Source organism: Volvox carteri (genome assembly GCF_000143455.1).
Source record: "Volvox carteri f. nagariensis unplaced genomic scaffold VOLCAscaffold_32, whole genome shotgun sequence".
In the NCBI taxonomy this organism is placed as follows: domain Eukaryota; kingdom Viridiplantae; phylum Chlorophyta; class Chlorophyceae; order Chlamydomonadales; family Volvocaceae; genus Volvox; species Volvox carteri.
In genome coordinates this window covers 1,013,070-1,032,785 of record NW_003307575.1, presented here as the reverse complement: position 1 = coordinate 1,032,785, position 19,716 = coordinate 1,013,070, and the positions used below count along the sequence as shown (strand labels likewise).

The 19,716-nt window shown below is 55.2% G+C and overlaps 1 protein-coding gene across 1 annotated transcript in view; it reads left to right on the top strand.

Moving 5' to 3' along the window:
- Positions 1-3,639: 3,639 nt before the first annotated feature.
- The window catches only part of AGO3 (Argonaute-like protein), a gene marked incomplete at its 5' end in the record, with an annotated part of 16,842 nt that continues 765 nt past the window's right edge, over positions 3,640-19,716 (top strand). Inside the window, 29 exons of the mRNA XM_002952848.1 lie at positions 3,640-3,756; positions 5,337-5,366; positions 5,777-6,110; positions 6,232-6,335; positions 6,837-6,965; positions 7,170-7,221; positions 7,541-7,749; positions 8,281-8,364; positions 8,776-8,868; positions 9,112-9,420; positions 9,937-10,040; positions 10,378-10,497; positions 10,670-10,778; positions 11,085-11,254; positions 11,587-11,653; positions 11,990-12,073; positions 12,453-12,620; positions 12,964-13,044; positions 13,359-13,477; positions 13,702-13,953; positions 14,212-14,308; positions 14,533-14,642; positions 15,145-15,235; positions 15,540-15,652; positions 15,823-15,889; positions 16,068-16,813; positions 17,261-17,548; positions 18,283-18,404; positions 18,985-19,137. Coding sequence (XP_002952894.1) covers positions 3,640-3,756; positions 5,337-5,366; positions 5,777-6,110; positions 6,232-6,335; positions 6,837-6,965; positions 7,170-7,221; positions 7,541-7,749; positions 8,281-8,364; positions 8,776-8,868; positions 9,112-9,420; positions 9,937-10,040; positions 10,378-10,497; positions 10,670-10,778; positions 11,085-11,254; positions 11,587-11,653; positions 11,990-12,073; positions 12,453-12,620; positions 12,964-13,044; positions 13,359-13,477; positions 13,702-13,953; positions 14,212-14,308; positions 14,533-14,642; positions 15,145-15,235; positions 15,540-15,652; positions 15,823-15,889; positions 16,068-16,199 — 3,345 coding nt within the window. The 3' untranslated portion in view covers positions 16,200-16,813; positions 17,261-17,548; positions 18,283-18,404; positions 18,985-19,137. The remainder of the gene's footprint in view (positions 3,757-5,336; positions 5,367-5,776; positions 6,111-6,231; positions 6,336-6,836; positions 6,966-7,169; positions 7,222-7,540; positions 7,750-8,280; positions 8,365-8,775; positions 8,869-9,111; positions 9,421-9,936; positions 10,041-10,377; positions 10,498-10,669; positions 10,779-11,084; positions 11,255-11,586; positions 11,654-11,989; positions 12,074-12,452; positions 12,621-12,963; positions 13,045-13,358; positions 13,478-13,701; positions 13,954-14,211; positions 14,309-14,532; positions 14,643-15,144; positions 15,236-15,539; positions 15,653-15,822; positions 15,890-16,067; positions 16,814-17,260; positions 17,549-18,282; positions 18,405-18,984; positions 19,138-19,716) is intronic.

Genomic DNA, 19,716 nt, shown 5'->3' with positions numbered 1-19,716 from the left:
GCAGGCATCGCACGGCTCCCTAGGGCGCCAGCTGACGGAAAGTGGTGTTGACAAGCACCTGTTGCGGTGATTGATTTGAAGGGTGACTGTTCCGATAAACCAGCAGCCGTAGGTCCTCCGCAGGAAGGCCCCGCTGTCAAAGCTATAGCTAGGGATAATGTGTGTTGGTCCATATCGGCTCAAGTCGGTCATTGTATGCAGTGTATGTGTCTGTTGATTACTGTACTGCAATGTACTGCACTCTCTCTGGGTAGTTGCTCAGGGACTCGGGGAGGAGCTGCCCCGGGGTCCTGCAGCGTCAGCTCTCTCTCTCCCCTAGTTGCGAACCCCAGCGGCAGGGGGGCTTCCTTGACCACTTGGTCCCCGCCGTACACAGCTAGCTCTGGATGCAGCTGCAGGCTGGGCCGGGCCGATTCGGCATCTCAGCCGCAACCACCGCCCGGCATGCACGTGTTTAGTGTGAAAATCCACATACGTTTTTAGGTAAAGAATGGCCGGCCTCACGTGCGTTGGTGCTTAGGTTATTGTTGGCGCAAAAAGCAGGCCTCTGGGAAGTCATACTCTGAAGTTGCTGCCTATCCCGTCGGCAGCCGTCTTCCAGTTGTGGCTGCCTTCTGCGCTGAACCTCTGCTATTTCCCTTTCGGCGGGACTTCGCCAACAGAGTAGCTTTGCTGCTAAAGGTGGACGGATGCGGGATTGAATCTTCTTAGATTTCTGAGTTGCAGAGAGTTGCGTTTTCACACGCGAGCAGGCGTACGTACACACATGCATATATGTACATGTGTGTACATATATGTGTGTACGTATATGTACATATGATGTGTGAAACAGGGGGGTGTATCTTCGCCCGTGGCAGCTACCCTGCGAAACCCTGGCTTCCCCGGTATTTCGGGGCACTCTCATCCAGTCACCCTAGCCAACTTCTCAGTGGATCGCTCAGGTTCAGCACCCACCACCAGGAATCGCCGGGTCGACAGCGGCCCAACTCCATTCCTGGTCGGCTCGCAGGTTAACTTTATCCCAGGTCACCACCGTCCATCAACTAGGGGCACAATGCCTTCCACCATCGGAAGGACTTTTGACCCTAATGGGATCCCGGGATCTCCCGGAGGCAATGGTCGCGCCTTACCAGTAGTGCCAAACCCTTGTATGTGTATACATATACATATACCCCGCCAGCGGACGGTCCCCTGTCCGCAACGCCGTACATCCTGACCGTTCCAGCGGACGCCTAGCGGACGGTCATGGAAACGATGGTCCAAAGCTCCAAAACATCTGTATGTAGATGATTCATGAGACGCTAATAATTAATGCTCCAGCTTGCACTCCTTGGCAAGCAATTAACGCGCAAAACACTCGCCAGGAGAAACTAACCCCAAAATTGTGACGCACATAGTCAAAAGGCTTCTAGCATAAAAGAAGAAAGCAATCGAAAGAAAAAAGACAACATCCCAAGGCGCGCGGCGGACATTCTAATGACCTGTTTATGTAACCTGCTTAAATAACACCAACGCACTGGAACAATTGAATCATGCAATAAGGTCATTGCAATGGCCACAAGCACTGGGCATTAGTGAAAGGGATTCAGCAAAGACTGACCGTCACGCCCAACACGTCGTTCCATCCCTTTGTCGGCTCTGAATGGCACAATGAATGCTCTACTGGGTAAATGATCATTTGGCGGTGGAAAGAGGCCATTGTATGGCATCCGAGCTGGCGCACAGCTTGCGCATGTCCCCAAGACCCAACACGGCACCACGCCCCGCACCCGGTTACGCCCTTGTCCTGCATTCCACCTGCCAGCCTGTCTGTGCAACACAGCGCATGGCGGGCAGGCCAACGAAGCCATACCAAAGTTTCGTTCAAGACTGGGGTCCCAAGCTCTCAGAATCCCAGGCTGCCAGGCTCCCAGGCACATAGGCTGCCAGGCACAAAGTCTCTTAAAATCCCAGGTTCCCAGGCTCCCAGGCACACAGGCTCCCAGGCACACAGGCTCCCGGGCACACAGGCTCTTAGAATCCCAGGCTGCCAGGCACACAGGCTCCCAGGCACAAAGGCTCTTAGAATCCCAGGCTGCCAGGCTCCCAGGCTGCCAGGTCCCCAGGCTGCCAGGTCCCCAGGCTGCCAGCCCCCCAGGCTGCCAGTCCCCCAGGCTGCCAGCCCCCCAGGCTGCCAGGTCCCCAGGCTGCCAGGTCCCCAGGCTGCCAGGTCCCCAGGCTGCCAGGTTCCCAGGCTGCCAGGCACACAGGCTGCAAGGTTCCCAGGCTCCCAGGCACACAGGCTGCCAGGTCCCCAGGCTGCCAGGTCCCCAGGGTGCCAGGTCCCCAGGCTGAAAGGTTCCCAGGCTCTCAGAATCCCAGACTCCCAAGCACACATGCCCTCAGAATCCTAGGCTGCCAGGTCCCCAGGCTGCCAGGTCCCCAGGCTGCCAGAATCCCAGGCTGCCAAGCTCACAGGCTGCCAGAATCCTAGGCTGCCAGGTCCCCAGGCTGCCAGGTCCCCAGGCTGCCAGGTTCCCAGGCTGCCAGGTTCCAGGCTGCCAGGTCCCCAGGCTGCCAGGTCCCCAGGCTGCCAGGTCCCCAGGCTGCCAGGTTCCCAGGCTGCCAGGTTCCCAGGCTGCCAGGTCCCCAGGCTGCCAGGTCCCCAAGCTCCCAGGTTCCCAGGCTCCCAAGTAAACATGCTATCAGAAACCCATGCTTACAGAATCCCAGGCGCCCACGCTCCCACGTTCCCAGGCACACAGGCTTTTAGAATCCTAGGCTTCCAGGCACACAGGCTCTCAGACACACAGGGTCCCATGCACACAGGTCGCCCATGGCGGCGGTCCAAGCCTGGCCCCAAACCGCCAGATAAATATGCTCCTACATCTAATTGACTTAGCCGAATGCTAGTTTTAGCTTTGTTTACATTTCATGCATTTGCTGGCTCCTAGCGCTTGCATCGATGAAGCCCCCAGTATAGCACATTGCATTACATTATCCATGAAAAGATTATAAAACTTTAATTGTAACGACGCAAGGCCCAACTGAGCATCCCGGGTTACGCCTTTGCTTTGCTACAATGGTATCGAGACGGGGCCGCACGACTTCCGATGAAATCTTCGGGTCGGTGGTTCGATTCTGACAACAAGCAGGTATCGCAGAAAGCGATATCATGGGTAGTGGATAAACCAGCGCACAATGCGTGAGGTGGGATGGCTCCAATGCTCGATATAATGGCCGCGGACGTCCATTGCTAAAGGGGGGGCAATGTAACGACGCAAGGCCCAACTGAGCATCCCGGGTTACGCCTTTGCTTTGTTACATTAATTCACTATAAGCTCAGCAAATTGCAAGGGTAAAGGGCTCATCTGGACGCAGTTTGCATGCCGTGCTGCCGGCTTGCGCAAGGAATCTCTGCGCGCGCTCCACGCCCGCGCGCGCCGCGAGCACCAGGATAAACTACAACAAAATGTCTTTTGCTTCGTGCAAAAATATGTTGGTATGTGTTGGTATGTGTGCCCGGAAAGCTGTGCCGGACGGTCGACCGTCCGGCAGACCGTCCGCCATGGACGGCCCCACCGTCCGCCAGGGGGGGTATATGAACCACACATATGTATATGTATACATATGTATATATATTCACATATGTTAATATGTATGCATATATTCGCTACTGAGTCTTCGGCAGTGCTGGGCAGTATGCTGGCAAATGCGGGTGAACCTGTCCATCGCCCAGGCGTGCCTTGGATGATAGTTGCACCGCCTTACGCCAGAGTGAGCTAGATACCCCATGCCACGCTGCAAAACAGGCTCACCAATTCCTTCGTGTCAAGACTAGCGGGAAAGCTAAAAATAACACACTGTGTTTCGTTGGTCTTCGCTGCAGGCAAAAGCGACCGATGTTGTTGTTACAGGGTGGTATAGCTTCACCAGTGGCCTCCTTCCAGAGGCAGTTCCCTGTTCTCCCCTGCTAGAGGGGCACCTTAATCCATTCACCCCATCTGATTTCAGAATGTATTCCTTGGGTTCGGCAACTCACCATCAGCATCCAAACAATAGAGGATCAACGCCGCCACAACTTAGGATTTGCGGATGGATTTGAGCTTGGGACCTTCGGGAGCAGAAGTCAGGCCTTAACCTCTGCCAACAACCTGCCGTTGTGTCAGATGTAATTTTCGGCGGTTTTGGTCGACCAATTGTGCGCGCACGGCAACATGCAACATTCCGAACTCAAATCACCTGAATTATGACTGAAGTCATGCAATGTGTTTGTTATCTTTTGACATCCTGTGAATAAGATCGAACCGCCAGACTGGCCTTTAAAGCGTGTCCAAAGCTCATACAGTCAAACGTCCTGCAATTTGCAGCCAAGCTGTCAACCGGAGCTTCTAAAGAGATCGGGCATGTTAACTTTTCTACATGGGCAACTAAAGGATCGGTTGCATGCGGATGCTGCGGGCTGCATGATTTGCTGCGGGCAGGCTGTGGCCAAGGAACCGTTGCCCGCCTTCAGGTGCAACCGTGAGAGGCCGAGTGTGGACACGTTGCGACTTTGCTGCAATCTGGGTTACTGCGTTCTGCGATATGTCTTTCTGCAATGGCAACTTGCAAGCTCACCGAAAGGAACGGATCCCGAGCATTTCGGGTCAAACCACCGCGCTTTTGCTCGCTGTGACAATCCTGTTGTAGCGAGCCACCTGACAAGCCAACTGACAAGCCCTAGGGCCTTTTGGGCCCAGGGTTTATGTTTTCTTTCGGTCGGCTTGTTGCTGGGGTTGCTGACCCGATCTCATGTGAGGTGTATTGTAATATTCATTATGAATAGGAACTGTTTATGTCGGGACCCCGCATATGGCGTAACATGAAAGGATTATTTCGTGCACCCGACGAACATCGTTATACAGGAGCGAAGCATTCTTCAAGGAAAACGTGATAGAAGAAAGTGTACCAATGCACCAGGGAATTTCTGAAGTGCGATGTTGGGTAGGATTTCTGGATTTGCCAGAGTGCCGTGCATGGGTAATCTTTCAGTACAGCGCGTGCGACAGCATAAAGCGGCATTGGTAGGCTAGATCTGTTTTCAGAAACGTTACACAAGAAGTTATGATATCCACTCACGGGCTCTGGGTATTCACGGGTTGAACGACGTGCAGCCGACCGTCTATACAAAGGACACATCCGAAAGTGCAAAGCTATTTTGCAGGCTTTTTGCGAGCACTTCTTTGTTATCTTCTACAGCACACTTACCCGAGATGTCTGGGCGCGGACGAGGTCGGCCAGCCTTGCGTTGTCTTGTTGCTATCCTTACGTATTCCACCTCAGGCTTAGTTGTTGGCGTCTTTGGTCCCACGCAGGTGCATCAGGAGGTGGCTATGGTGGAGGCGGTAAGCAGTGACGCCGCAACCGAGACTTTTGGCCTAGGGGAAGTTGAGGCACGCTTGCTCAGGTCATGTTGGCTCTTGATTTTTATTGGACACGGTTCAGGATGTCTTCAGAATCTATACTGATGAGCAGTCCAGCGAGAAGGTCGCTATTTGACCCGGAGAATCTGAAGCAGCTTCCAGCCTACAGATATTATTTATCGATGTCGCGTTAGGTGATCGCTTTGGTTGCGCTGAGCCTCCTAAACTCAGCTTACAGTTCCGCTTCTTCGCGTTCCCTGTTCTCAGGCGCGCGATCCTTGGGCGTAAAAAGTTGAAACGCGACAGACAATGTGCACGTGGTCATGACCATTCTTTAAATGGTTTAAAATTTGAACGTTCCTTACGGTCTTTTGGACGGCTTCGCCTTGCAGGTGGCGGTCGCGGAGGAGGTGGCGGTTACAGGGGTGAGGGAGGGGGCGGCAGCCGCCCTAGCAGCGCGTACGGCGGCGGTGGCGGCGGAGGATACGGCGGTGGCGGTGGCGGTGGTGGCGGAGGATATGGTGGCGGCCGCGGAGGCGGTGGCGGCGGCTATGAAGGCGGAAGGGGCGGCGGCGGTGGAGGCCGAGGTGGTGGATTTGACGGAGGCCGGGGTGGCGGTGGTGGCGGACGCGGCGGCGGCGGTGGACGCGGTAGGGCTGCACACAGCGAGGAAGATGATGAGCGACCTTTTGCATTTTTACCAACATGTCTCCAGCACGGAAATCGGTTCGAGCAATAATACTTCGGGCCAAGTCCTCGACCTGTTTCAGCCTTACCGCGTATGACTTAATGCCCATGCCTGCTGATGTGTGCTGACATCGCTTCGAAATTCACATCCCCATGACAGGAGGCGGCGGTGGTGGTGGCGGTGGCGTCCTGAACCCGCAGGAGGGCGCGGCGATGCTGGATGCCGTGCTGCGAACAGCCCGTAACATGCGGGCTAACGTCAATGTGGGTGAAGGTCCTGTCATGTGGCTTCCCTCCCGCACGTCTTCCTCGAAATAGTCGTCAACCAAATTACGAGACTACCTTTCCTGCGCAGAATGCCTTTCCTGCGCAATTATTAATGTTTACGACCGGTTCTGTCGTTCATATTTAACGTTTTTCCGGGTCTTGGCCTTAGGCGCCTCAATGTCTGCCCTCGGACTCCGCCTCGAGCTGTTCTACATTTGGACAGCAACCCGAGCAACCCGATTTATTGATTTTGGGTATCCAACCTATAATAGTCGAACAACCAGTCGTACCACTAATCTTGCCATTTGTTTTCTCCCCAGTGCGGTCTCCCCCATAATCTCACCTGCCATTAACCCTTTGTACCCCCTAACCAGCAGCCCCCATCCCTCGCGTACATTAATGCCCCTGTCCCAACCCACCTACCTCACCGCGTGTTCCCATCCTCCTCCCTCTCCCCCCTTTTCCCCCCCTCCCCTTCCCCCCCATCATGACATTTAGGTGGACATCAATTCCGAGGGTCGGCCGATGAGCATCACACGCCGACCAAACGAGGGCACAGTCGGGCGAGCAGTCAACCTGTTTGCCAACTACTTCCGACTGCAGACGGCGCCCGGGTTCCCGCGCGCGGTAAGCATGCATGATGTACATCTACACTACTACTGTTGCCGCAGCATTATTTTTCGAGCCGCTGTATTTATGCGCGTCTTAAGGGGGCGGATTCCCATGTGGTGTCTAGTGATGATTAGTAGGCCTTTGGGATGGGAGGTCACTGCTTTGCCTTGTTGAAAACTGCTCTTGGGCTGGCTCGTCGTCGCCTCCACTGTACTGCAGGCGTATCATTACGATGTAACGATCAAGTCAGTTGAGGAGGCGCGCATGGGAGGTGAGGGGCCAGGAGTGATGTGCAACTTTCAAGTTGGTTTTCAGGGAAGTTTGAAAGGAACGGTTACTTGAATGTGCAAGCTGCTTCCAATCGTATTACTACAGCAGCACGGGCAGCATGAGTCCAGCGCGATGAAGTCACTGACCCATGGTTCCAGAAGTAAAACGTAACCGACATCTGTGTGGTGTTTGGTGCAGACTAGCGTGCTCCATAGAAAAAGTCAACCCTCGTTGGCGTACCCTTCCTTTTCGCGCATAGTGAAATTGTTCTGTGTGCCTACTGCACACGTTTAATGTGTAATGTATCGTATCGCTGTCAGGCGGCGGCCGTGGTGGCGGTGGCCGTGGCGGTGGCCGTGGTGGTCGTGGTGTGGCTCCAGAACCAGCCGGTCCGGAGGCCGCGGCTGAGGGTGAGGACCTGCCCCCACGCCTTGCCCATCGCGTGCTCAAAGCCGCGGCCACGCAATACAAGTGGCCGGACGGCGCATGGCGCTTCGATGGGCGCAAGAACCTGTATCTCCCAGGCCAGGTGGGTTGGGCTGGGGCTTCGTGAATGTCAGAAGGGCATGAGGATATAGGTAAGGCTTTGGTCTGGATTGAGGTTGAGTAAAGCCCCACAAGTAAAGCCCCACCGGTCACCCCTTCCTCCACTGCGCTCCTGCACACATAACGTACATACATACGTGCGTATTTATATCAGGTTAGGCACTACTGGTAACGCGCGACCACTGCACCCGGGAGATCCCGGGATCGAGACCTATCAGGGTCGAAAATCCTTCCGATGGTGGTAGGTACTGCGCCCCTAGTTGATGGACGGTGGTGACCTGGGAAGTTAACCTGCGAGCCGACCAGGCATGGAGTTGGGCCGCTGTCGACCCGGCATATTCCGTTGGATGCTGGTGGTGGGTGCGGAACCTGAGCGATCCGCTGAGAAGTTGGCAAGGGTGACTGGATAAGGGTGCCCCGAAATACCGGGGAAGGCAGGGTTTCGCAGGTAGCTGCCCCGGATGAAGATATACCCCCCTGTTTCACACATACATACGTGCGTACACGCACGCAGGGTATTCCGCCTGAGGTCCGGGAGTGGAAGGTGACGCTGCCGCCCAGGGAGGGCGACCGCGGAGATAAGACTAAGTCCTTCGTGGTGAGTGTCTCGGACGCGTATGTCTTGAAAATGTCCCTCCTGCTTGAAATGGCTTAAATTCAAACACGCATAACCTATTTCAAAACTGCGCTTTGGCTTACGCTGTTTCTGGAGTATTCAAACATCCTCACGGGGATGTCGGCTTACGGTTTGACCGCCATGTACTTATGTCCAGACTTGACCTCATAGTCCGATCATCGTCTCATTTCCCTTTTTCGTTCTTGCAGTATCTGTCCAATCCTAGAGTATCCATCTTAATATATCTGGTATTTGCTACACTCGTTTGTGGTTCGTCTTATCCCCCTTCGTTCCCCCAACGATTTGCAGTCGCTCCCTCTGGGCGGTCCGTCCCGTCCCTCGTGACCCCATTCGGCAATGTCCCACCGTTTTTGTCGTCGCACCCACCCCCAGGTGACGACCAAGCATGTCAACGTGGTGGACCTATCGAGTCTGCAGGCGTATCTGGCTCAGCAGCAGCAGCAGGCGCCGCGTGACGCCATGCAGGTGCGTGCAAGATAAAAGGAAAATCGCCCCAGTTACTTTAAACCTGTGCCTGTGTGACACAGCGATTAGGAAGCTGCCAGACGGAAGGAGCTCGAGGGGTCCGCTGGAAATTTGTTTTTGAATTCTGCGCTTGGAACTCTACTGGAAGTTCCAAACACCAGACACGACGTGTGCACTGTTTCTGAAAAATCGCCACCCTTTCCCACATGTGTTCTCTGGGTCTTCACTTTTATGTTCCGTCAGGTGCTGGATGTCGTCATCCGGCATGCCTTCGCGGTAGACCCGCTGTGCACCGTGCTGGGCCGTGGCTACTACTACCCCGGCGATGGCGTCGAGCCGCTGACGGGCGGTGCTGAAGTTTGGAAAGGCTTCCAGCAGAGTTTCAAGCTGGTCGAGTCTGGCCTCATGCTTAACCTGGACTCCTCGTTTGCGGCGTTCATGTCAGAGCGGTCGCTTCCTGAGCTGCTCGCCGAGATGTGCAATACCCGGGACTTGTCCCGAGTAGACCCCAGTCGGCTCCGATCGGCCGCCAGGAACCTGTCCGGGTTCAAGGTATGTGCTGCAGGTTGATGCGAATATGCGCGGCTCCGAAGGGATTGTACCAGCTACCAGGTACCTTTTGAGAGCGTTGTTGCTCGTAGTCCTTGCGATGCTGCGCTGCTTGCTTGCTTGCTTTGGTTTCTTTGCTTTTTCTTGTGTGTACCTTTGGATCTCATCTTGGGGGCTAGCAAAGGCGACTGGTGGAAGGAATTCCCTTTGTTGCCTTTCCCGACCGCGGGAAGGTGGCAACCGATGGGCAGGGCAATTTGCCCCAACTGTTGCTTGCGACTTGGCAAGTCCATAATTTTACTTCTGGATTTTCCATACGATCCTACCAGCCATTTCTTGATGTCTTCTGTCTGCCACTTCCTGTGCGCCCATGCATGCAATGGCTAACTTTGTTCTTTCCCCCTTCTTGCACACTGAAGAAGCTTCCCCCTTTCCTTTTCCCGTTACCTCTGGCATCAAGCATCACTCGTCTGTGGTTCGTCTTCCCTCCTTCCTTTCCCGCTGTCCTGCATGCTGCAGGTGACCTTCCCCATGAAGGGTGGCCACTTGCGGAAGAAGCCCATGATCGGCCTCAGCGAGCAGGGAGCCGCGAATACCATGTTCCACAACGAGGCGGAGGGAAGGTGCGTGCATGTTGTTATCGCGCATGCGTGCGATTCTTGCGACAATGAGGAGGCGTAGCGGGCTTGTCCGTCCAACTGACCACGGCCATGTGTGCGTGCATTGGCGCGCGCGCGTGTGCACGTGTCTGTATGTGTGCGTGTGCGTCTTCACACTCTTGCACCGGCGCGTTTTCTGCTGTTGGTTTTGTTCGGCCTCGCTTTTTTTCGTTTGGTCTTGTGTGTCGGAATGACATCCACGATGGCCTTCAATTTGTCGCGACGCTCTTCATTCATGTCCGACTCCAAGCCTTGACGCCCGCCCTCTGCACGCTTCATGTTGCCGCGGGCCGCCCCCCAGGTCGATGAGCGTTGCGGAGTACTTCAAGTCCACCGGCCGTCCTCTGCGATACCCCAACCTGCCGTGCGCAAATGTCGGCAATCGCATGAAGCCTACTTACATACCAGTGGAGCTCTGCACGTAAGGAAGAGTGTAACGACGCAAAAGGCCAATCTGAGCATCCCGGGTTACGCCTTTGCTGTGTTACAAAGAGTCCTCTCGGGGCTGTCTTGTTGGAACCCTGGTTGGAGTCGGGTGGCTAGGTGAGAGGACGAACGGTGCCTCACTGCTTATTTTGCGTCCTGACTTGCAGGGTGGTGGCGGGCCAGCGGCGCATGAAGCTGGACGCGAAGCAGTCTGCCGGGATGATTTCTGCGGCCAAGCAAGATCCACGGACCAAGGGTGACGCTGTGGTGGTTCAGGTAGGACCCGTGTCATTAGAGCGTATGTCGTTGGAGCCCCAAGAGGGATGGATGGATGCCGTGCGTGCATACATCAACCTAGGTTTGACAGCTGGTGTTGTTGTGCTGCAGCAGCGAGGAAATGGCTGCTGTTGCAGTATGTTGCCGCTAGGCCACGGCCCGGCCGGCGATCAGGAGCAGAGGGGTCTTTTTATGTCCTGAAAGGAACCGCCGCATTTTTTGGCGCTTCAGGACTGATCTACCCTCGCATTCTCACCGGGAGCGCTTGTCTGTCTGTCTGTCCGTCCCTTTCACCGTGTATCCCAGGCGCGCCGAGTCCAGAGCACCCTGCAAGGCAGTGGCACGGAGGCCAAGTGGGGCCTCAAACTCAACACAGATTTGATGCGCCTGCCGGGCCGACTGCTGCCCACTCCCGTACTGCAGTACGGCTCCCCGGTGTGCTTTGATGTGGGCCCCAACGGTTCCTGGAACCTGAGGTGCGCGCAACATTCCCGTGCAATTTTAATCCGTGTCGCGTGTGGGGTTGCTGTGTTCCCCAGGTTTGCTTTGGAACACTCTCTTATGTTCATGCCGTGTCCGTGCGTCCGTGCCTGTCTACAGTGTTTGTATTTGTCCGTCTGCCTATCCGTAGGTCTGTGTTTTGTTGCGCGGAGCTTGGAAAGGCTAACGCTCGCCCAGTTGAATGAACTTTAATAGTGGCATCAAGCAACTCCACCCTAGCCGGAATAGAAAAAGCAAAACCGTCGCCTCTGTTAATTTCATCAGCTGAACTTGCTCCTTATGCGCCGTGTCCACGAACGAGCCACAGGGATGTCAAGTTCCACGAGGCGCGGGCTCTGGACTCTTGGGCGGTGGTGTGCTGCATCCCGAAGGAGGTGAGCCGAGAGGGCGGGAGAATGAGAGAGGTGGTCGTAGCGAGGGCCGGGAGGAGACGTGCGCGTACATAACGTGTGAATACGTGTCAAGGTTGGCCAGCCCTACCTAGGGCGCTAAGCGGGACCATATCAGGTGTTCTCGTAGTACTAAGTCAGTCCATGTCTGTTACCACCTGGTTTGTAAGCAATTTTTAAGCGTACGTGCACGTGTGTGTTTCTGTTGGCCTGGACTTTCTTCTGGGGAACCCTATCAGGGACACACACATGAAGGCACTTTCACCTGCTGCGTACTGAGCCCTTACCGTCCTATGCGACAATTCATTCTTCTCACCGCAGGAAGTCGACTTTGACGGGGAGTACTCCCTGTGGGACTTTTTGATTGACATGTGCGACAACATGGGCAAGTGCGGCATGGCAGTGGTGAGTGTAGCGCGTGTACGTTAGAAGAGTGCGGCAGGGTGCAGTGATGGGTTTCAGGGTTAGGGCGAGTGGGCTGTGCAGTTTGCGGAGGTCCAGGTTGTACACCAACACCGGGGACTGGCCACTCGGGAGGGAGAGCTACTCCCTCCCTCGTAGAGAGTTGCCGTCGACAGATCATGGTAGAATATTAAGTAGTAATATGGCGACGGTTACATGGTACTCCATGGTGTTGCTTTATTCTTACATTGCTACCTGATTCCGCTTGTCCTGTTGGATCGTGATGACCTGGTCATGCATACCAGCGTTGTGATAGTTTTGCCATCGCGGGTTGGTGGGTAAGATTCCCTCTGCTGCCTGCGGTCGTCCTGCTACTGCGTAGGTGGACCCGGTGCGCCGCGGCTCGGACGCTGCCCCACCGGTCGTGTTTCAGATGGGCCGGGAGATTCCCAACCGTGGCATTGAGAACGCGATGCGGTCGGCGGCCGAGGCGGCTGCGAAAAGATACAAGAAGCCGGCTAAGCTGCTGCTGGTTATCCTGCCTGAAAGCGTGAGTGGCCAGAGGTGCAGTAGGACGGGGCCTTAGTTTCTCATCGCCATGTTCTGCTGAGTGTGGGGAAGTTGCCGTCTTGCGATTTTCGGCATTCTGGGCTGCCCGCCTTTCGTTTTTAACTTTCACGCATGAATGAAAATTCAATTGAATCACAATCTTTTGCTCCTTGTCAGTGTTTTCCAGAGCAAGAGAGAGGGAAAGAGAGAGAGAAAGAACGGACACTCTTTTATTGTGATGGTCGTTCTTTGTTCAGCCGTTATATGCCATATGTAGCAGCCATATGCGGCCACATAAAGCACTTATCCTTGCCGGTCTTGCCGGTCTCCACACCTGCCCACAGCTCACGGACGAGTACCGTGAGATCAAGCGGGTGTCGGACATCGAGCTGGGCATCCCGTCGCAAGTTGTGGCGGGCAGCAAGGTGAGCCAGTTACCGCCAGTCACTGTGGCATGGGTAACGTGTCAGATGGCCCCTAGGCACGTCCGCTTTGTGATTGCGAAGGTCCATACAGCACTCTAGGGGCCCCTAGAGTGCGATCCAGCAACAAAAGCCCGATACGGTTGAGCTCTTGCAGCTGCTTGCAAATACTCCCAAGCCATGCTTATGTTTATGTCATAGTGCCGGGGCCCTCTGTTTGCTGGCCGGCCTGTACTACGGACTGTGTCTTGTGTATTTGTCCATGCCTACAACCTTCTCTTGCCTGCTTTCAAACCTCATGCATATGCCGCCTCCAGGCCAAGGTGGGCCCGAAGGCTGGGCCCAGGGGCGGCGGCCCGCAGTATTGCGCCAACGTGGCGATGAAGATTAACAACAAGCTGGGTGGCGTCAACGTGACCCTTTCGGGCGGCCTCCGGTATGTGGCTATTGGTTGTGTTCTTGCTGATATATGTACGTGCTGAGTAGTTGCCTAACGTGTGTGTGTGGGGGGGGGCCTCCCTGGTATGCGAGGAGTAAGTGCTGTCCAAGCAGGGACGCCTGTCTTTCCTGGCTGGTGTGCAAACATAAAACTCCAAAACAATTAACCACGCTTTTCCCCGCCTTACCTTCTCCCTCCTTGCCCGCCCGCTCTCTTCCCAGCTACCTGCCGGTGCTTGGCGGCCAGGGTGCCCTCCCCTTCATGATCATGGGTGCGGACGTGACGCACCCCACGGGGGCGGCGGCCCGAGCGGACGTGCGGGACCCCTCGGTGGCTGCGGTGGTGGCCTCCCTGGACCAGAGCATGGGTCGCTGGGGCTCCCGCGTGCTGCTGCAGACGGGCCGCCAGGAGGTGATCACGGGCATGGCGACCGCCACCAAGGAGCTTCTGCTGGAGTTCTACCGGGCCAACAGGTGGGCTTTCGGGAATGGGCCCAGGTAGTGAATGGTAGTGGATGGGAGGGCTGTATAATTGAATCTCCCTGGGCAGGCCCCCTTGTTGCGCTTGCCTCTGCGCCCTTTGTGCTGTATGTGTGCTGCACTGTGTCGTGTCCCAGATTACCGCGTCTCTCTGCATATCGTCAGTGCGGTCTTTTCTCCTTCCTTCCCTCTCACGTCCTCATCCCTCGGATGTCCTTGTCGCCTCCATCTGCCTGTCCGCCGCTCTGCCAGGAACACTAAGCCCCAGCGTCTAGTGATGTACCGCGACGGTGTATCCGAAGGCCAGTTCGACCAGGTCCTGGCTGAGGAGTATATGGCTATCCGGAAGGTGAGGTTGGAGGTGGTATGGGTGACTAGAAGTCATTGGCGACATCATGTGTGCAAGGGGACTCCTGGCTGGCAGGAACCGGGTGAGGTACACTGACATGAAGCGCAGCGGTGACGGGTGTCATGCGTGTTTCGTCCCCTATTTGTTTCGTCCCATAATCCCCTGTGACATTTTGGAGAGGGGTGAAGAGACATTTGGGGTTTATTTTTTTCCTTTTCCCGCAGGCCTGCCGCGAGCTCGAGGAGAGCTACAGGCCCGCCATCACGTTCATTGTGGTGCAGAAGCGCCATAACACCCGGCTGCTGCCGGCCGACGGCGCGGCTTCGGACCAGAAGTGAGTGCATTAGTGTGCAACGCGGTGGCAGTAGTAATAGTAGCAGTGCCTGCTGTTTAGAGAGCGGTGTCACTGTGTGTGTGTGTGTGTGTGGTTGTTACAGTGGGCTCCAGACTCACGAAGAGTAGAGCCAGCAGGCCAGCTGGCCTTGCACTGCATTAGAACCTAATATACAAACTAGACTACCACCCAGGTGAGATAACGCAAGTCAACTAGACAGCCAAAAGCGCGACCGAAGGGAAGGCTCAAGACCCACAATCATTATTGAGAGAGGCCTGAGATCTGTCAGGAGATCGTGCGAGGGTTTCGGGTCGCAATATGTTGCTGTCTGTCATGGTGCTTGATTGTAAAGGACTGTGTGTAGTGTGTAGTCAAGAGGTCATCTCGCCGTTTGTTTTCATTTCCTTTCCAAGTCGCCCTCCCCTTCGCCTCTCTTGTCCACTGTTGATTCTGCCCCCTAATGTTATCTCGTTATTGTCCCCCCTCCTGTGCCCATGCGCAGGGGCAACGTGCTGCCCGGCACAGTGGTAGACAAGGGTATCGTTGCACCGGATGGCTTTGACTTTTACCTCAACTCGCACGCCGGTCTCCAGGTGCGGGTCGTGTCTGAGTTAGGGCTGAGTTGCATGAGCGGACGGAAGGATGGTCCTGCCTTCTGGCCTCTCCCTGCACGCGGAGTGATTATGTAGTGTGTTTGACGACCTGGTTAATGTTTGTTTCCAGTTACCTGGTCAAGTGTGTGTCCCTTCCCATTTCTGATCATGGGTGCCATGGGTTTGCTGACTGCTATAGGGCAACGGGGAAACACGTGTGATACTGGCGAGCGTCTTCCTCATTTCCTGCACTGCATGGTGGCGTCCCCCCTCCCCCCAACACACACACATTCGAGCTCCGCAGGGCACCAACAAGCCCGCCCACTACCACGTCTTGATTGACGAGATTGGCTTCGGCGCGGATGGCGTCGAGCTGCTTACCTACTGGCTGTGCTATCTGTATCAGCGTACCACCAAGTGAGTTGGTCAGGACCAGGTTGGTGAATAATACGGTCAGGTAGCCCTCCTTGCGCATGGTTGTTGTATGTTGTGTACAGGAGGGTGGTATCCTACACAAAAGGCTGCCTGAGCTCATCCTTGTTGGCTTCCTCTGTAATATGTTGTTGTGTACGACACTCATCCCTCAGGTCAGTCAGCTATTGCCCCCCGGCGTACTACGCCGACCGCGCCGCCTTCCGGGGCCGAACCCTCCTGGTGAGTGCGTGTCCTGTTATGTTTCGCTGATGAGAAAGGCCACCGGGAGTGTAGTGCGAAATTCCTAGGGAGTCTCTTCTGGAGAAAAAGACGGCTGAACAGTTGAAAATAATCTTGCGCTTGGGGTTTGGGGTAAAAGTTGATAAACGGTACTAAATTCATGTTAATCCTGCTGCAGGCGGCGACGTCGTCTGCATCGGACACGGCGTCGGAGGCCGGGTCCATGCGGGCCGGTCAGGGTGGCGCCAGCGCTCCTGCTACTTTCGCCGGCATTCACCGGGACCTGTCCAACGTCCTCTACTTCATGTAAACTTGCGCCTAGGTCGTCTGAATACCTGGCGTGCGTATACTTGGCTGGTAGATTATACGCATAGAGCTGTTGAGTAACGAGATTACCGAAGTGGGAAGCGATGGGGAGGCATTGAGTCGGAATGATTGGGGTGGGTGGGAGGAAAGGAGTTTTCTTTCTTGAATAAGCCACGTTTGGTAAACATGTAAATAGTGACGGAAGTGGACTCGAAACATCTAGTTGGTGATTATGATGTTGCTAATGCCCCAAAAAAAAGAGATGAAGATGTTAAACAAGGAACATGTCATTAAGGAAACTCCATTAAATGATTCTAAAATTGTATGTAATCCATATTTGTCTCACTCACTGGACAACGTTTAAATACTCACCCATACACATGTCTTATCAACAAACAATTGCATATATCCTACCTATCTGTATATATCTGCAGAAAACCACCCATTCACAATCTTTTATACATACTTTACATTTACATGCACAAATGTGCATGTCACAGCTTCTTCCCCTACTGATACGCCACCAGCTAATCGTCCGGACCAATCATTTGCCCGTTGCCGCCACCACCCCGATGAATCCACGGCGAGCGCGACAAGTACGAACCCGCTTGAAGCGACCTGAAAAACGAAATGTCGTACAGAATAATCCCATGCGTCAGTATGTGTGTGTGATCACAGCATATGTGTGTAGTCAGGTGCAGGGTCAGGAAAGGAAGAAACAATAGTGTAACGAGAAAAAGGGGGGAGAAGGTTGGGGGGCCCCGAGCAGATCCAGGGGATTCTGAAGATGATCTTCCAGCCTCATCAGCCTCTGCCGATGGACGGACGTAAAGAGGGAGGCCTCTGCAAGAGAGAGGCCAACTGGTGTAGGTTGCATTACTGAGGCACGCTTCGGAAACACCTCCGCGGCCATGGCCTGTGGCAAATGACGAGGTGCCTGAAGCGACACATCCTAAAAACTGAAGACAAACGTTAAAAACTGAAGACAAACCCAGGCAGCGGGGAAAGCAAGCCGGATATGACCTAAATTGCATGTGTTCGTACGTACATTATACCCGTACATACCTGCTGTACGACCCAGACACAATCGTTTGCGTCGCCCTGAACGACATGCGGCTGATAGAATCCCCCATAGCATCGATAGGCTGCGACGCCGCCGAGGGGCCGTAACCTGCCATGGTGAGCGGCGACGACATCGCGGCCACGTAGGGCGTCAGCAGCGGCGCCGCCGCGCCAGCGCCGCTGCCGTACGGCGCGCCAGCTTCCGCCGCTTCTTCCTCCAGCGGCGCCTCCGCATTTCGCAGTGCCAAGGCCTCTGCCAGCAGCCTCCGATTGGCCTCGTGATCACCGTGCCTGAGCGAAAAGGTGGGGGGCCCGGGAGGGGCCGTGCTCGGGAAACCCCAAGAGAAACCAACGGGTGCGTGTGCGTGTGCGTGTTGCGCGTCCGGGGATGGGTTCAAGATTAAAAATCTTATTATGCTATGCGGTGTTGAACGCCTCCCCCACACCACATTCGCACAGCACAGCACAGCACAGCACACGGCGGATGATGTCCACACGTGGGACCGCTGTTTTCCAGAACGAAATCCCCCGAGGACCTCCCCTATAGCCTATAGCATCGTTCCACTGCAATCCTTAACATTTGCTGCAATGCAACGGCTGCTGCAGCGCACGTTGTTCACATACACCTCCGTGTAATCGAAAGAATGAACAGACAGCTGAGGATCGCGGGTGGGAGCTGGATGGTTGGATGGGTTGGATTGGAGCAGGAAGAGCTGAGCTTTTGATCGCTGTGGAAAGAAGTATGGCACGCCCGTGAGGTGATGAAAGAGATGGGAAGAATGGGGGAAGTTTTGGAAGTTATATGGTACATGCATCTAGATAAAAACCCATGTTGATGTCATGAAAGGAAAAGCCACTGCCGGCTGACGTCTAAAGTTGCAAAAAGAGCTGCTCAGGGCGTCCGAATCACATCTGGAGAGTGGCCGAGTCTCGCGGAGGCAAAGGTGAGTGGTAAGAGGGGATGCGGGCTGACGGACAGGCGAGTGGGGCGCGGGTAAAAACACACCGGACACACACGCACACACCTGTACACCAGTGTCCCCGAGACCAGCACCACAAAGCCCGCCGCTTGGAGCCAGGAGTACACGGTCCATCGCTCCCCCAGCTGACCCATACCCAGCGGCGTGTAGAACAACAGCAAGTCAACCTGGGAGTTGTACGGCAGGGGGGGGGCCCGGATTATCCTGAACACGATAACAATCGATTGACAATTCAATGGAGCGAAATGGGAGAGGGGCTGCCAGGACGGGTATAGCTGCCATGGGAAGTAACCCGTTGCAACACCGACACAGCCATTGCCTCACTCGCTGTTGCTTTGCTGCTAATAGACGACCTGTTTGGCAGCACATGAAGGGGGTGGAGCTGAGGACATTCCATGATGCCCCTCGCCGTCCCGGTGGCTCTTCTGACCCCCTACACAATGTGCGTATTTATTTCCGTTAGATGCCGAATGTTTAACTCGTCTTTTTAACTCGTCTTCTTAGCAGCACTCATGCCGGCCCGCATATCCCCCCCCCTCATATCTCTCTCCTCCCCTTCAATCCGGTAAATGCACATCCAACAGCTCCACTGGACCAGGTGGCCCCAAAGGCCCAGGACCCTGGAGCACGGGCCCGGGCCCCCCCCCCACACACACATACATACATGCATACATACATACATACATAGGGCCCGCTCCCTCCCGCCGTCCCCCTCCCTCTCCCTCCCAGCACCCCTCCGGTCCTCACCAGCCACACAAAAAGGGTGCGCATGGTCTCCAGCACCGTCCTGAACACCGCCCCCAGGTGCCCCGTCACCGCCATTCCGGACACGTTGTAGAGCAGCAGCGCCGCCATGTCCACCGCCAGCACCGCCTGGAGAGCCCTGGAGCGAGATATCAGCTGCAACACCGTGACGAAGGGAAGCGGGTTGGGGATGAAGGGGTTACGACGAAGCACAGACGAAGGGAGGTGGGGGTGGAGGGTTAAAACATACATACATACATATGTATTATTTTTATACATATATATGAACCAAGAAGCACTGGGGTCGACCGGCCAAATGCTTCCCGAAGTACCAACCGCCGAAATTTCCCGTGCCGTGATCCCGGGGGCGCGGGGAGAGAGGGGGAGACGAACCGCTGACGGTTGAAGAAGTTTACCCGGTATAGAACCCGGGATATTCCGGCAGGAGACACATACACATACACATACACATACACATACACATACACACACATACACACACATACACATACACATACACATACATATACACATACATATACACATACGCATACACATACACAGGGGGGGAAAAGAGAGAGAGAAGGGAAACGAACTGCCATTGTGTCCATTCAATCTCAGGTTTTATTTTAATGAAAGGTAACCCGAACAAAACGAATGCCGATGCCCCCAGTCCAGCCCAGCCCAGCTCCCTCTCGCTACATGCCTACCTCCTCACATGCCCCCCACCCCCAC